The sequence below is a fragment of the Panthera onca genome, chromosome B1, assembly GCF_046562875.1.
Source record: "Panthera onca isolate mPanOnc1 chromosome B1, mPanOnc1 haplotype 2, whole genome shotgun sequence".
NCBI classification, from domain to species: Eukaryota; Metazoa; Chordata; class Mammalia; order Carnivora; family Felidae; genus Panthera; species Panthera onca.
Window position 1 is genome coordinate 73190012 of NC_138342.1, and position 17507 is coordinate 73207518.

General features: G+C 38.2%; 1 protein-coding gene across 7 annotated transcripts in view; it reads right to left on the minus strand.

Annotated features, from left to right (window-relative positions):
- Positions 1-17507, minus strand: part of FAM13A (family with sequence similarity 13 member A) — a 368680-nt gene that overhangs the window by 115653 nt on the left and 235520 nt on the right. The window contains exon 1 of one of the 7 annotated variants that reach the window (XM_078445916.2): positions 3358-3781. The exons of 5 other annotated variants lie outside the window; for them this stretch is intronic. In XM_078445916.2, the coding sequence (XP_078302042.1) occupies positions 3358-3386 (29 nt within the window). In that variant the 5' untranslated portion in view covers positions 3387-3781. Of the gene's footprint in view, positions 1-3357; positions 3782-17507 lie in introns of those variants that run through there. One more of the 7 variants, XM_078445915.2, reaches the window with a different exon arrangement.

Below are 17507 nucleotides of genomic sequence, written 5' to 3' on the forward strand. Positions count from 1 at the left end.
TTACTTCTTTTGGGGAACTTTGTCAAATGGCAAGAATATCTATACAGTGCTATAGAGTGTACTGAGTTTTATCATTCAGTATAAGAAGTACATAGAGATATTTTAGTATCTTCAAAAATAATGGAGACAGTCTTAATGACTCAACAGATATGTAGTAAGATCCCATCTTTGAGCCATTTGAAGTGAATTGTAAGAACTGAGTCCTTCACTTTATAGAGGGTCATATTTTAAACATTTAACCTCTGCAGTTTTTTTCTAAAGGTCATGAGTTCTAAACAGTCAACTCCATCTTTGAAGGTCTATAAATTACATTAATAAACAGATAGCAAAATATATTAAAGGGAACCAAAGTATTTATTTCATTCTTAGCTTTCAACCTCATCTGTTATTCTCATCTCAGTTACAGATTAGCAGTAGCAAATTTATCTTCTACATACTTTCACAACATGCTAAGAAAGGCTAAAAAGTCACTCATGGAAATTGTAAGCTAAGGAGACATTAGGGTAAAAACACACCCTCTAATAAGATCATATGCTTATATGAGGTTAAATAAAACAAAGTAATGTTATCCATGTAGGCACATCTCTATTATTATGCTAATCACACTGTCTATTACTGAACTCATCACATGTATTGTAATTGTCTGGTACTGTGACTGCATCCTCACTAGCATGTGGCCTCTTTGAAGCAGAGCTTGTGTCTTGATTACTTTAGTATCCCTGGTAGTACCAAGTGTTTAATATATTCAACAACATTGTAAGTATGCTTTGACAGGTAACACTAACACCTAGTAATTGAAAGCATCGATTATGAAAAAAAAAATACTTCACGTAAGGTCATGATATTAAAGATGTTATTTGGGGACGTTGAGTAGTAAAGTGTTAGATTCATATATATACGTATATATATATATATATATACGTATATATATATATACGTATATATATATATACACCTGCTGTCAATGGCTTTACACAAGCTATAATCATTAACTAGAGTTTAGATGTGTGTTTCTCTTAATGTTTGGACCATTTGTGCCAGATTTGCTTTCAGGAAGCTTGCCAAAATGTATTTACTTTCCCTGTCACACCCAGATTCAGATTCAGTAACTCTAGGGAAAGAGGGCAGCAGGAATAAGCTGTTTTAAAAACTTAGTTCCTCACGTAATTCTCATGCATCTGAAGTATGAGAATCATTGGCCATTCTGCTCAATACAAATAGGAAGCACAAATTTTTTTTAACTGGTATCTTGAGCTATTCTTTTACTCATCTACTTTTAATTCAGTTCTAGCCCCTTACTGCTCTTAAACAGAACTGAGCAAAGCATTCATGCCATCAGTCAGCACACATACCACAAGGCTCTGCAACCTTCCTGCTTCAGGCAGCGTTAACAGTGGGGTCGGTTGGCAACAGTCAATCAGAGGCTCACAGGAATCCCTAGCCTAAGATACTGAACTGGATTTGGAAGAAGCAATTATGCATAGGAACAGGAAAGTTTTCTGCATACATGCTTAAATTCACATGAGATCCTTAATGAAGAGAACTACACCAACCTGCTCCTTGCCTTCAGGAGGTTTATAATCAAAGGCAGGCATAGGCTGGAAGTGAAGACTGCAGGGTAATCAATCAAATTAAATTCTCAGAGCCAGGGAGCAATGAATACACCAATCAGCATTCTGAATGCAAATTCAAATTATTCCTCTTACATAGGCTTACTAATATGGACTAATAATGCAAAATAATTCTGGAGGAAATCATGCTAGTTCTATTTTAGCTTTCATTAACTCCCTCAGCAATGTTTTGCCAGTATAAAGATCTATTTTCTTAACAGTTATTATATCATCAAGCAGCTTAATACAGAGTTCAGTAATAGCCAAAATTCTTATCTAGAATATGACTGCTTAAGACCTTTAAGATTGATGTCATTATAAGAAAAACAAGTCCCCAACTTTGAAGTTGGGAAGCAAATCAAGACTCCAAAAAGTGTACATTAGATTTAGTCTGTTGCAAGCTTTAAGCATGTGGCCCTTTCTACTGGGTCAATATAGAAAAATTTCAGACCTATCCATAAACCACTTTCTGCTCCCTTGGGTTATTAATTTTTAGAAGAGGAATTCTTGGGACACCCCCATCTAGTTCCCATTTCATTGAGCTCGTCATTACAGTGAAAGAAAAACAACCACACTGGTCTATGTCACAGTGTACATCTGCAGGGAACACCCTGCAAATAAACACCGAATTTTTGTAAACCTCATTTTCATTGTTAAAACATGGACATTCAGAAAAATATCGGTGGCATGGTTTTTAAAATTGAAATTCACTTTTTCGCAGATATTTTCAGTCTTATAAACTATTTACTATTTGACATTTGAGATCATTTTCACTAATAAAACCCTTTAGAATTTTCTGAAAGGAAGCATTTACATGGAATCAAATGATAATGCATGTAAAGTTGAAATATAATCATATGGTTGGAAAAAGTAAATTTAAAAATCATAAAACGTGACCTTGGGCAACTTTGAGACTTCCTCTGTGCCTCAGTTTTCCTACTGTGAAACTGAAGGACTGAATTCCAGTCATCACAGACGTGACTTCCAGTTTTAACATTCTAGAATACATTATTCACTTATTCATTCACCAGCAGTGTTCTTTTTAACAAGCCTCTTTGTTTAAATTTACCTTTCTTTGCTTTGGTATAATTCCTCCACCCCACCCTCTGCAATCCATACTACAATCATTAACGAACAAAATAGAGCTGTGTGCTCAGTCATTCTTACATAGCAGTTCTTAGAAAGGTGTTATATATATATAAATACATCTATCTAGAATTATTTATGGGGAAATTCTTCCTTAACATTTATGTCCGTGTATTACAATGTACTTATTGACAGAAAACCCTTGCTTAGATCTGGACTCCAGGAGAGATCCTAACATGCATTTTTAAAAGGTCTTTAGCGTATCACCATCCTTTAAAATGAGCTGAGAGCTTGCCACAGCTTCCCAACATTGCTAAGAAGCTGACTCAGTTGTATTATAAATCTGTTCAATACATTCTTTAGTTTCTGTTTTCCTTCAGATGTCAAAGATATTTTCTTACATTTATTCTCTTTCAAGGAAGGAAATAATTGGACACAACAATCAAGTGAGAAAGATAAGAAATTGGGCATAAATGTCAGTAAAAGCAGCAGTACAATATTCAAATTCTTCTGGTCTCAGGGAAGGACATCATGTACGACAGGCTCCACACGTTTGCAGCACACGACTAAAAGATGCCAAGTATTGGCAAAGTTACATGGTTTCGTACCACTCAGAAAATACAGAAGAGAATAAAACAAAACAAACAGGAAAGAACACTACCTTTGGAGAGGCATGATTTCACAGGCCATTCTTGTATATAAATTTGCCAGGGACCCTCACAACTGTCTCTTCCACGCCAATTGGGTCCGCCTATACAGGAAACGTCTTCTCACAGTGGCTAAGCTGGGCTTGGGGGTGAGGCTGCACCTCACAGCTGGAGAAGCGACTTGCTCTGCAGTTAGCCAGTGTGCTGCTGCTCCCAGCCTCCAAACTTCTTCAAGCAATGCTATTTTATCGGCCGCCTCTCTACATTTACACTGCAGTCCACTTTGACCTTTTGTTCCAGGGACGCAGCTGAACCATCCAGCCAATCAGAGGAGCAGCTGTTGTAGTGCTTAAAGGCGCTGCTTCTTTTGCTCCTGCTGCTCCTCCCTCCTCCTGCTTCTCAGTGGGCTTGCCTAATTCTGGTAACTCGAAACTTTCCTCTTAGCAAATCCACAGAGGAGCTTGTCAGTCTGGGGAGAGCAACCAATAACTACAGCAAGAGCAAAGAGTCCCCCTTACTTCAGTGTTACGGAGACTGCCAAGGAGGAAATCCATTTGTCAAGGGAAGACACTGCCCTATGAAACTAAAGGTTTCTGTGACAGAAGGCAAGAGCTGAGCTCCATCCTGTCTCTTCCTTAAAAAAAAAAAAAAATCCAAACAAATCACTGGCATTGGAAGGCATGATTCTTCTAGGAGGAAGGCATGCTTCTAGACCCTTGCCCTACCCACATTTATTTCCTGCTGTGTGTTTACACTGCGGTGGTTACCAGTCACTGGTGACATCACCCAAGGCACGTAGCTCACACTTCTGGGGAGAATACATGTCCTAAGACTGTTCAACTTCTCAGGGGATCAAAGGGTCTACTCCCACGCAAGTTATTTCAACTTATTATCTCTTCATTTTATCTGTATAAAATTGAATGTGTTTATTTGTATAATCATTTTCCTCTAAGAACATCAACAGTATGTTTTGACTGGTTGCTTATTTATGTATTTATCTAGAGATCTATTTATCTATCTAGCTATTTATTTATTTATTTTTTACAACTAACACCAAATCAATTTTCCATAAGGTCTGCTAACTGCCTGTTAATTATCCAGTCTTCCCTTGCAATTTCTGCTTCAGTATGGAATACTAAAGTGTTGTTCTGGGGAACGTAATTATTAATCCATAGATTTCATACACTGCAGGAACAAGAGAAGTACATTTTTAAAAGATTTCTTTCAGGGGGCCTGGGTGGCTCAGTCAGTTAAGCATCCGACTTCAGTTAAGGTCATGATCTCAGAGTTTTGTGGGTTCGAGCCCCACGTTGGGCTCTGTGATGATGGTTTGGAGGAGCCTGGAGCCTGCTTCGGATTCTGTGTCTCCCTCTCTCTCTGCCCCTCCCCTGCTCTCTTTCTCTCAAATAAACATTAAAAAGTTTTTTTTAAAGATTTCTTTCATATCACGAGAGCTTACAAGGAGTTATAAGAAAGCTCAGGGCATCGCTTTTAGAAGAAGAAAGGGCAGAGGGACAGAGTCCATGGTGTTGAGAAACAGTGGGGTCTTAAAGGTCCAAATAGGTATCTTCCTCCTCTGTAGTTTTTCCTATTTTTTTTTCCACAGACCACTCATAATTCTGAACTTAGAACACAAAGTCTTATTATGTGTCCTTTCCTTTACTATACCCGCTAATAAAAGCATTTCATTGTCTGATTAATCCTCTACCATATTTATGAAAATGGATTAGTCATCCTGAAACTTGTGTTCAGATATTAAGGTAAAATATCAATGACTAAAATCAGCCTTTAAAACAGTGAAAGTTGACTTAAGTCCAGAATTTACTTTAATTGCAATTGTCAGTATATTCTTTTTTAATATCAGATTTGGAAATTCTAATTTGATTCTATAATAACAACTTAGTTCTGTATTTTTGCTAAGTTTATTTTTCAAAATGCCTTTACATCTTAACACTTCAATAAACCGCGTGAGTTAGAAAATCACTATTACATACCGTAATATCTATTTGATTGTTGAGTAAACCAGGTACTAGAAAATTAGGTAATTTGTTCAGATTTACATAGGAAGTCAGTAGCAGAACAGAAACTGGACTAGAGCTTCTTAGGTCTGCTCTGGAATTCTGCTATGTCATAGTGGTTACTCTATACTATAGGAGTTTTTAAATATTTTGTAAGATACAGATAGGTTTAGAAACACAGTGGACCCTTGAACAACACAGGTTTGAACTGTGCAGGGTTAAATATAGTAGGGTGCTGTAAATGTATTTTCTCTTCTTACTAATTTTAATAACATTTTCTTTTCTCTAGCTCACCCGATTGTGAGGATACAGTGTGTAATATACATAACATACAAAATATATGTGAGTCGACTGTTTACATCATCGATAAGGCTTCCAGTCAACAGTAGGTCATTAGTAGTTAAGTTTTTGTGGAGTCAAAAGTTGTGCATGGTGTTTTGACTGCACAGGGATTGGCGTCCCTAACTCATATTGTTCAAGGGCCAACTGTAGTTGAAGTTCAAATGAAGTAATATTTTGTCTTTTCTCAGTTTTATGAACACATCAATACTATATGGCTAAAAGGAGTTCGATAATAAAGGACCTAGCATCATAAACATAAGCTGTAACTCAAACTACAATTTGCATTTAATATATACTAGAGAGAAAACATTGAAGAACAGGGGCACTGGGCATTGAGGGGGGCAGCTGTTGGGATGAGCACTGGGTGTTGTATGGATTTGACAATAAATTTCATATTTAAAAAAAAAAGAACAGGGGCATTCATATTTTAACCTATGATTCCACCTATGTTTCCTTATAAATTAAGTCTTCATATCAGTATTCCTCTAACATGCCATATTGCTAGTGAGACATCAGTGGTTATTTTTAAAAATTACCGAACATGAGAACTCCACAATTACATGCCTTTTCAAGTTTCTATTATTTATAACAATTCCTCCTCTTTTGGGCTCTCGGTCTATTTTCTGGGCATTACTTGATGATCATTGATGAATTTATACCTGGACTGCAGCTCTTTCTCTCTACCACACCCACTGCCAAAGTCCTTGATCACTTAAATACTTTGCTATTTCTATTCCTAACATCCTTGTATCAGTTCTTCAGGTCGGGCAGCAGGAGTCTCATTCCCTGGACTCTGCCAGTTCTAACTCCCCAAACACTGATATCCTGACTGCATCTGCTCCACACTTAGCCCTACTGTTCATCACTTACCCCCCACGCTTCTGCCTCCCCCACTCCTCCCTCTCTTCCTTAGCCTTCTCTTCAGCAACAACTGTTCTGTCTGTAGAGTGTAACCTGCACCCAAACCAACTGGCATGCAGCTTTAAAAAAAAGGCACATTCCTGGCTCTCCACAGCATTTAGTTATTTCTAAAATGGGCTCACTAGCATCCTCCGCTTCTTCACCCTCTCTAAATCCTGCCAGCTGGGTTTTCTACTGCCAGACCGCTAAAACATTGCAAAAGAAAGTCACATAACCCTGGCAACTAGTGACACTAAAAATTCATGCTATTTAACCTCAGCATGAACCTCGATACTGTGTGGCAACCTTTTTACTTATCTTTAAATGATTTTTCACTCCATCCCCATAGAAACTGCTACAAATCTTCACTGCCACAAATCTGAACCTCTCTCAGTCAGTAACTGCCTCGCCTCCTAAATTTATTGAGGAAGCCAAGATCATCAAATGCGAGTCATTACCTTTGTTCTTCCCTGTTACCCTTATGGGTTTAAGTGCACCCCCGCTGTCCATACATACACAACACACACAACACACACACGAACACACACACAATCTTGCCTTCCTCTATTTGACTTCTTCCTAGTCTAGCAGAAAAGGTCTCATTCACAGGACTCCAATTTCTTATCTACCTTTTGGATCTCTTCATTTCCTCCTTTCTCTGGAAGAAACCTGATCTCTCCTAGATCTTAAATCTGTCCCCCTTCCAATAGGAACCTGAGTAAGTATCCCCTAGCCTTAAAATGTTTTCCTCATCTGCCTTGCCTGCTGGTGCTGCAGTGCTATTTTCCCCTCCTCCCACTGACAGACTTCCCCAAAACCTACCTCTGCTGTTCCCACTTCTGCATAAGTTACTGACTCCCCCACCCCATGCCAACGGACGTGGGACTTCACCACTTTTCTGAAACTGCTTTAAGGCCACCAATACTCTTTGGACTGTTAAATCTCTACTCTTAACTTTCCAGAAACATCCACCTTTGGTTTTCTGAAAGTTTCTGGTTCCCTGTAATCTTTCCTGGGGATTCCCCACATGTCCTTGATTACTCCATTCTCCTTTTATTTCATTTGTCCTTCCTTCTCTCTTATCCCCTCCACACCTTGCTTTCTAGTCCAGCACCATTCAGTACAGACATTTTATTAGGGCTTAATAAGCTGTGCTCTGGAAATACACTCCTGGGGATTGGATCCAGACTCTACAACAGATGAGCAGTGTAAACTTGGGCAGGCTATATAAAAAGCTCTGAAGTTGCTCTGAAGAATAAATGAGATCACATACGTAAAACATGAAGAATAGTGCCTGGCAAATCACTAAGTGCTAAATCATTATTAGTACTATTATCCTAATCAACACTTCCAAGGCCTCATATTATCTTATCCCCAAATTTCTCCTCCTCCTGGCCCCTCTTGTTAATGACGTTGTTATTCTCTTTATGAATCAGATTCAAAGAGTGAGTCATCTTTATTCCTCCTCCCTCGCCTCTCCTTCAAGCTGTTGACTGTCCTGTCTCTTTAATTAGCTGACCTTGGTCATTTGCAGTATGAGAATGATCCTTCTGCCTCCATTCACCTGATCTCCAAGATCTCCAATGCATACATTTCACTGTCAGGGAGTTTCCTACTGGGATTGTAATCTGCTCACTCACTCTTCTGCTAGAAACCTTCATTACCTCCAAACCATCTTTTTGATGAACCCCAATTCTTTAACATAATGACTAAGACTCTCCACCAATTAACCTCAATCTACCCCTCCAGTTCATCTGCTTATACTTCTTAAAGAAATCACTCCAGACAAACCTGGACACTATTTTTTAATCTGCTCTAAACTCTTCTACCCCAAACATGTGTTCATGCTGTTCCCTGTCTGGAATATTTTCCGTTCCATTTTCTTCTGGAAAAATTCCATGCATACATCAGGCTTTGGCCAGTTAAAAGAAATTTATTTTCCCTTTTCAATTTGTACAGCCCTAGGCATCTCTAATATTATTTATACCCCCCCACCCTGCCCCAGTTTTATTATTATTTGAACCTATATATTATTTCCCTACTGGAATATAAGATCTGCAGGATAAGGACTCCATTTCTGCTATAGCCACTACACAAAATAGACACTTAATAAGTGCTGAATGAATTAACTGATAAACCGAACACTCTTCCAGAAACTGAAGCATAGCTACTTTAATTGGATTTTAATTTGTTGAGCAATATTTCCATCCAGTTTTTAACATTTCCCATTGTAGGCTAACACTTAAGATAAAGTAGACACCTCATGTAGGTTCAAATAAAGAATGATAACCAGTAACTGACAAAAGAAATAAATCAGAGTTCATGCATTGCTGTGCAATCACTGCGATGTAAAAAGTAGGATTCTATCCCAGACTTCTGAAAGCTTTTTTTTTTAATTTTAATTTTTTAACGTTTATTCACTTTTCGAGAGCCGGAGACAGAGTGTAAGCAGGTCAGGGGGCAGACAGAGAGGGAGACACAGAATCCTAAGCAGGTTCCAGGCTCTGAGCTGTCAGCACAGAGCCCTACATGGGGCTCAAACTCATGAACTGTGAGATCATGACTTGAGCTGAAGTAGGACACTTAACCAAATGAGCCACCCAGGCGCCCCATAAAACTTCTGAAAGCTTTTAAGCATTTTACATTATCCAGTTTCTCCTGGATTGTCTATTTCTTTTTCTACAATTCAGCTGGCTTGAGGACTTCTAATTTTCTTACATAATTTCTTCAGCAGATTCCAAGAGCTTGGTTCTATGTGTGTTTGCCCTTGTGCTATCAAGAGCAACAATTGCTCCAAAAATGATGTGGCTTCATTTGCTTCAGTTTCAACATCAATTTGAAACAAAGAACTAAGAACATTTCTTGGCCACATTAGTTCGTTTTCATATATTGTTTTAAAATCAGACTGATTATTTCCTAAGACAAAATGACATATTAAAGTAATTTCTTTCTTACAAGTTTGGTAACAAGGTGCTTCTTAAACAAGGTTTCTTCCTCATATTTTTATCAATCTTTGTAAAATGGACTAAGGAGCAACACCTTTCACAAGACAGTCACACAGTCCTCATAAATGGTAATGACTAAATCTGATAGGAGTTTTTCATAGTCATGAAACCAATATTTTCACAGTATATACCATTTAGATATTCTGGTATTGCTGCACAGGATCCTGATTAAACTTGCTCTTTGGCAATCTGTGTTAGAATACCAGTGAATTCCTCAGGCGCCTGGGTGGCTCAGTCAGCTGAGTGTCCAACTCTTATTTTGGCTCAGGTCATGATCCAGGGTTGTGGGATCGAGCCGAATCGGGCTCCGTACTGAGCATGGGCCTGCTTAAGATAATTCTCATTCTCTCTCTCTCCCCACCTCCTCTCGTGCTCTCTAAAAAAAAATAAGTAAAAAATAATACCAGTGAATTCCAGGGCTCATCAGAAAACATCATCATCATCATCTACAACAAATGTCACACACAAAAAAAGGGGGCGGTGGGTAGGAACTGGAGAGGTAGTATATGTAAGGCAATTAGCATTTCTTAAGAATCTATGCTGTGCTCATTTTATTAGATGTGGATCTGAAGAAGTTAATTAACTTGAACACTCAGCTAGTAAGTGGCTGACATGAAGCCAGCATCTGAACGCCATAGCATTTCCACTATATAATAACTCTTAAAGATTATAAAGTATTATAATTACCCATTGATATATATTATCAATGAGCATCAGGAAATAAAGAATCCTTTCTTTTCTTTTGGTCTGAGGTTTACACTTAGATGAGTGTGTATGCTTATAATATCTTATAATGCTTGTCTGAACCAAAGACATACACTGGACCAGAACAAACCTCTTCTGCTATCGTGAGTCAACATTGTGTGTGTGTGTGTGTGTGTGTGTGTGTGTGTGTGTGTGTATGTGTGTGTGTGTGAGTAGTAGCAGCAGCAGCAGCAGCAGCAGCCATTTGTAGTTGCAATGGGGGAAGGAAGTGGCTGGGGTGGGCTGTTGAGAGAAAGAGGAAGATAGAAAAAAGATGGAAAAATTATGCTTTAAGTGGCATTCTTAACTATATTCCTTTTATTAAGAAGTTAATATATGGAAATGGGAGGTGGGCTGTCACTTGTTTTTATGTAAAAAAACCCATCTTACGGTATTTAAGGATAATTATTAAAACCTTATAAAGGATTTATTTTAGAAATCAAAACAGTGACACTCAGAACAGGCTCAAGCTAAGTGGAACAGGGAATTTCTAGTTAGGTAAACTATTTCCTTTGTTAACAACAGAAATAAACCTGCTTGCATTGCTTAAGGCCAAAATAAAAAAAAAAATAAGAAAATCAACGTAATTGTTTTCTCAGTTATTAGACTTGTCTATAGTAAAAGATTGCTGAAAAAAAAATCCCACAGGGACAGAAATTATCTAATTGGTTTAATTCTAATGGTGGATCATGCTTTTAAAACTGTGTACTGGCTTGCTTCATTAAAATATATCTGACCAGCCTTGCCGGACTCTCAGATGGCTCAGAGGGTTCATTTACTCAGGTTCTAACATCCTACAGAGGTGGAATGACAGGGAGCACGCTGCTTTAACAATGAGGCAGGGTTCCCAGGCCTCAACACCTGGAGATGCATTACTCAGCTGCCCTTCCTCACCTGCCTGATGGCTCTGATTTTATTAATTCTAATAATCCTAATATAGAAAATAAGATATAGAACATTCACCAGAAAGGCTAATGATTTCAAATTGAAAGACAAGTGATTATATTTCATGGTACATGAATACACAGTTCTGCAGAAATTCATACAAAAGCTTTCTCTAATTTTTTTAAAGTTTATAATCAATGGAGAGGGAGAGGGAGAGGGAGGGGGAGGGGGAGGGGGAGGGAAGGGGAGGAGAGAAAGGGGAGAATCCCAAGCAGGCTCCACACTGTCAACATACAGCCCAAGGTGGGGCTCTAACTCACAAACCATGAGATCATGATCTAAGTCAAAATCAAGAGTCAGATGCTTAATTGACTGAGCCACCCAGGAACCCCTATTTTTTCTTAAAAAAAGTAAATTTATAATGACTGAGGGACTGAAATTTCTCCATAAAAACTGGCTAAAAATAAACTCTTTGAGACAACTTACATAATTGTTCCCCAACTTTCTGGGACACAGAAAAATCCACATTTTTGCCAGATGGAATCTCAGTTAGTGATCACTGCCAATAAATAAGTGCTCGAGTACATTTTCCTGGAATGGGACTCCGTGGGCATGACTTTCTCTAAATGTCCCTTGGGAGTCCAGATAATAGTGTTTCTGTTCTTATAAAGTATGTCGTGTCCTACACAACAGCTGCTACCACACCTGAGATCTGCTGCCTTAAATTGTCCCAGTGAACTTTCACCCTGTTAAATGATATTTCCTGGCACAGGAGAAGCAGGTTTCAGCAGAGCTTCCTTAGAGAAATGTCAAAGTTGCTCAGCGTGATATGGTAACCGACAGTCTAATTCTGTATCCATACAACATAAAATAAACCTCATCCTTCTGAGACTTGAAATACTGAACCACAGGCACAAAGTCTCTCAATGTCAATACTCTGGCTGGCAATATTTATTTACTTCAACACAAAGCATTGTGCTTTGCTTTGAAGCAACCAATAAATAAATAGGTGAAAATGTATTTAAAAACAAAGTAAGAGGAAGTGGCAATTGTGTTACCAAGAATAGGTCACATTAAAAAAAAAAATCAGTCATGGTACCTTAAAATGCCAACAACCGTACTGCATTTTAAATGATCTAATTTTTTATTTCTGAGAGAGAGAGAGAGAGAGAGTGAGCTGGGGAGGGGCAGAGAGACAGCGATACAGAGATTCTGAAGCAGGCTCCAGGCTCCCAGCTGTCAGGACAGAGCCCAACGTGGGGCTCGAGCCCACGGACCGCGAGATCATGACCTAAGCTGAAATCAGAGGCTTAACCGACTGAGCCACCCAGTTTTGGTTTTCTAAAATCAGGTTCAGATTTTTGATAAGGGGACCAAAAAGACACAACAGTGGGGAAAAAATAGTCCTTTTAGCAAATGGTGTTGGGACAACTGGACATCCACATGCAAAAGAATGATTCTGAACCTGTACCTCACACCACGTATAAAAATTAACTCATATGTACTATATACCTAATTGAAAGAGCAAAAGTATAAAACTCTTAGAAGAAATCATAGACCTAAATCTTCGTGACTTTGGATTAAGCAATGGTTTCTTAGATAGGACATCAAAATCATAAACAACTAGAGAAAAAAAGAGATTAACTGACCTTGATCAAAATTAAAACCTTTGGTGCTTCAGAGGACATTATCAAAAAAGTGAAAAGGCAATTGTTAGAATATGAGAAAATATTTGAAAATCACATATTTGATAAGGGATACTATCCAGAATATATAACTAACTCTTCCAACTCAGTAAAAAGTCCAATTTTAAAAATGGGCAAAGTATTGGAATTGCCATTTCTCCAAAAGAGATATACAAATGGCTAATAAACACATGAAAAGATGCTCATCATTAGTCTTTAGAGAAATGCAAACCAAACCCACAAAGAGACACCATTCTACACTCAGCAGTATGGTTGTAATAAAATAGACACTAACAAGTGTTGACAAAGATGTGGAGAAACTGGAAATATACTTTGCCAGTAGGAACACAAACTTTGAGAAATAGTTTATGGGTTCTTGAAAAAGTTAAACACAGGTTATTGTATGAACTAGCAACTCCACCCCAGGCATATACACGAGAACTGAAAACATGTTTTTACAGAAAGACTTGTACAGAAATGTTCATACCAGCATTATTCATAATAGCCCCAAAGTTCAAGCAACCCAAATAAATGCCCATCAACTGGTGAATAAACAAAATGTAATGTCTACCTACAACAGAATATTATTCATCCACAGAAAGGCATGAAATACTGACACATTACCATATGGATGAACATTCATAACATATTCTAAGTGAAAGAAGGCAGAGGCAAAAGATGTAAATTGTGTAACTGAATTTATACACAATGGCAAGAGTCAGAGCTTCATAGAGATGAAATATCAATAACAAGTGACAAAGTGGGTTTAATAAAGGGTTAGTATCCAAAATATATAAAGAACTTACACAACCCAACACCCCAAAAAATCCAGTTAAAAAATGAGCAGAAGACATAAGTAGACATCTTTCCAAAGAAGATATACAGATGGCCAACACAGACATGAAAAGATGCTCAACATCACTCATCATCAGAGAAATACAAATCAAAACTACTGTGAGGATGTCACCTCACACCAGTCAAATTGGCTAAAATTAACAACACAGGAAACAACAGGTGTTAATAAGGATGGAGAGAAAGGGAAGCCCTCTTAACACTGTTGGTGGGAATGCAAACTGGTGCACCCATTCTGGAAAATAGTTTGGAGGTTCTTCAAAAAGTTAAAAATAGAGGAGTGCCTGGGTGCCTCAGTCAGTTAAGCATCTGACTCTTGGTTTTGGCTCTGGTCATGATCTCATGCACTAACAGCCCAGAGCCTGTTTGTGATTCTCTCTCTCTGCCCCTCCCCTGCTTGTAGGCATGCTCTTTCTCAAAATAAATAAATAAGAAAAAAAAAAAAGTTAAAAATAGAACTATCCTCTGACCCAGCAATTGCACTACTAAGTATTTACCCAAAGGATACAAAAATACTGATTCAAAGGATACACGCAATATATATATATATATATATATATATATATATATATATATATATATATATATATATATATATATGTTCCCTGTCTTTAATGTTTGATGATTTGTGTAATCTATCTCAGAGTAATCTTGATTGGGGTCCTTTGAGCTTCATGCATATGGATGTCCACATCCCTTCTAGGATTCAGGTAATGTTCAGCCATTATTTCTTGAAAATATATTTGATCATGACCTGAGCTGATATCAAGAGTCAGATGCTCAACCAACTAAACCACCGAGGCACTCCTCAGCCATTATTTCTTTAAATAAACTTTCTTCCCTTTTCTTTCTCTCCTCTCCTTCTGGGACTCCCAAGTTGAAATATATTCATTCACTTGATGGTGTCATGTAGATTCCATATACATTTTCACTTTTTTCTTTTTAATTTTTGTTTCTCTATATATTCTAAATGACCTGTCTTTATTTTCTGATTCTTCATGCTAAAGTCTGCTGGTGAAATTCTCTACTGAATTTTCACTTCTGTCATTATATCCTTACACTTAAGGATTTCTGTTTGGTTCTTTTTTATGGTTTTCATTTCTTCATTACATTTTTAAATTTTTTTCAAGTATTTTTTTATTTCATTTAGTTGTCTGTGTTATCTTCCATCTCACTGAATTAAAAAACATTTTTTTAACATTTATTCATTTCTGAGAGAGAGAGACAGAATGTGAGTGGAGGAGGGGCAGAGAGAGAGAGGGAGGCACAGAAACTGAAGCAGGATCCAGGCTCTGAGCTGTCAGCACAGAGCCCGACGCGGGGCTGGAACTCAGGGACCGTGAGATCATGACTTGAGTCGAGGTTGGACACTTTTGTCCATGGACAGCCACTAATTTAGTGGTGTTGTGGGGGGAAATGAGAGGAGGACCTCCTATTCTGTTACTTTGCTCTATAATTTTTAAAGTAAATATAAAGACAAAATATGACACATGGCCTAATCTTAAAGAGAACACAGGCATACCCCATTTTATTGAGCTTTGCTTTACTGCACTTTTCAGATACTGCATTTTTTATAAATTGAAAGTGTGTGGCAACCCTGCATCGAGCAAGTCTACTGGTGCCATTTTTCCAACAGCATTATGCTCACTTCATTTCTTCATGTCACATTTTTGCAATTCTCACAATATTTCAAACTTTTCATTATTATTATATTTGTTATGGTGATCTGTGATCAGTGATTATGACTCACTGAAAGCTCAGATAATGGTTAGCATTTTTTTTTAGCAATAAAGCATTAAAAATTTTTTTTTAATGTTTATTGATTTTTGAGAGACAGAGAGAGACAGAATGTGAGCAGGGGAAGGGTAGAGAGACAGGGAGACACAGAATCTGAAGCAGGCTCCAGGCTCTGAGCTCTCAGCACAGAGCCCCATGTGGGGCACAAACCCATGAGCTGTGAGATCATGACCTGAGCCGAAGTTGGCCACCCAACCAGCTGAGTCACCCAGGTGCCCCAGCAATAAAGCATTTTTAAATTAAGACATATAGATTGTTGTTTCAGACATAATGCTATTATATACTTAATAGATTATAGTATAGTATAAATATAAAATTTTATATGCACTGGGAAACTGAAAAAATCATTCAACTCACTTTGAGATATCTGCCTTATTGTGGTCATCTGGAAACCAAAGCCGCAATATATGCCAGTATCTAAAGACAAGGTAGTCCTGGAAAGTATGGGTTATGTGGTGGCTGTAGGTATGAGAAAAAGACAAGCACAGAGCTGAGGGAGAAGAAACTGGAAAGACAAGTAGAGGATAGAGCAAGGAGTCTCTTATAGGCTGTGTACATATGAACTACCAAATAGTTCTGAGGAGTATCATCTGTTTAAAAGTTTCTGGGTCTGCAGAGTTGGTAAGGAGTGTGGCAGTAATGAAGCAAAATAAAGTCAGTGAGATTGTCAAAGAGTATTTGGGAATTGGCTGGCTATGGGTAGATGATGGGGAGGGGGCAAGAAAGAGTTTGACATATATGAGGGACTAGGCTGACCAGTGTGTTAGAGTGATGTGGGGATATGGCTCAGTAGAGAATTCTCAATGGGAGACAGAGGTGTAGAAGTCATTGTATAGAGTTAGAAGTTGAAGAAAGAGGCATAGGGCCAGCTTGTGTAAAGAAAATGAATCCAGCAGGAGAGGGGAATGCAGAAAATGCAGTAATTATCTAACCACAAGGTGATGGAGGCCTAACTCAGAATTGAGCTCAAGGGGGGAAAATGGAGAAAGGGATGTTGGAGAGACTGAAAACAAAATACTGACAAGGTTTGGTGACTGATTATAGAAAAGGTTTTGAGTCTAGTGCTTGAGTGAATGAAACCCATGGCAAAGTGGAGAGGCAAAGGGGAAGACAAGTTGTCTTTGGTAGGGTGAGTTTATGGTAAAGGCTGAGGTAGAGATAGCTGACAGGCACTAGAATGCTAGAACTGAGTTCAGGTCCAAGATAGTTGATTTGAAAACTATCATGCTATGACTAGATTCACTGTGGAGGGGACAGGAGACAGAGATGGAACAGGTAGCCACGGAAGGAGACATGAAGGTCACTGAATTTGGAGGTGGGAATGGAAGGGAAGGAACATCACAGGTGGAAGCAACACAGGAAATGGGGAATTTTCAAGAATATGTGAAGAACTACAATACATTAAGTATGATGAAGATTGGTTTTTAAAAAGTAGAAAGTATTTAAAAATACATTCTGTATAAATACACTGAAATAAGTCTAGGAGAATATACAACCAACCTACCATAGCAGGAGGAGAGGGGAAGGAGTTAGAATTATGGAGCCAGGGGGCATCTGGGTGGCTCAGTTGGTTGAGTGTCTGACTCTTGGTATCAGCTCAGGTCATGATCCCAGGTTGTGGGATTGAGCCCGGCATCAGGCTCTGTGCTGAATGTGGAGTCTGCTTAAGATTCTCTCTTGCTCTCCCTCTGCCCCTCTTCCCCTGCTCTCTCTCTCTCTTTACTGAAATAAATAAATTAAAAAAAAAAAGAATTATAGACCCAATGATTCATTGGGAACTTCAGTGTTATCAGTGATGTTTTAAATTTTTCTAAGAATCATCTACTCCCCATACAACTCATCAAAAATATTGAAAAATGGAATAAATGGACAGGAAAGCACTTTTAGAATAAAACAACTCTCTTGGACAGAAACACTCTCTCAAGAAAAGATTTGT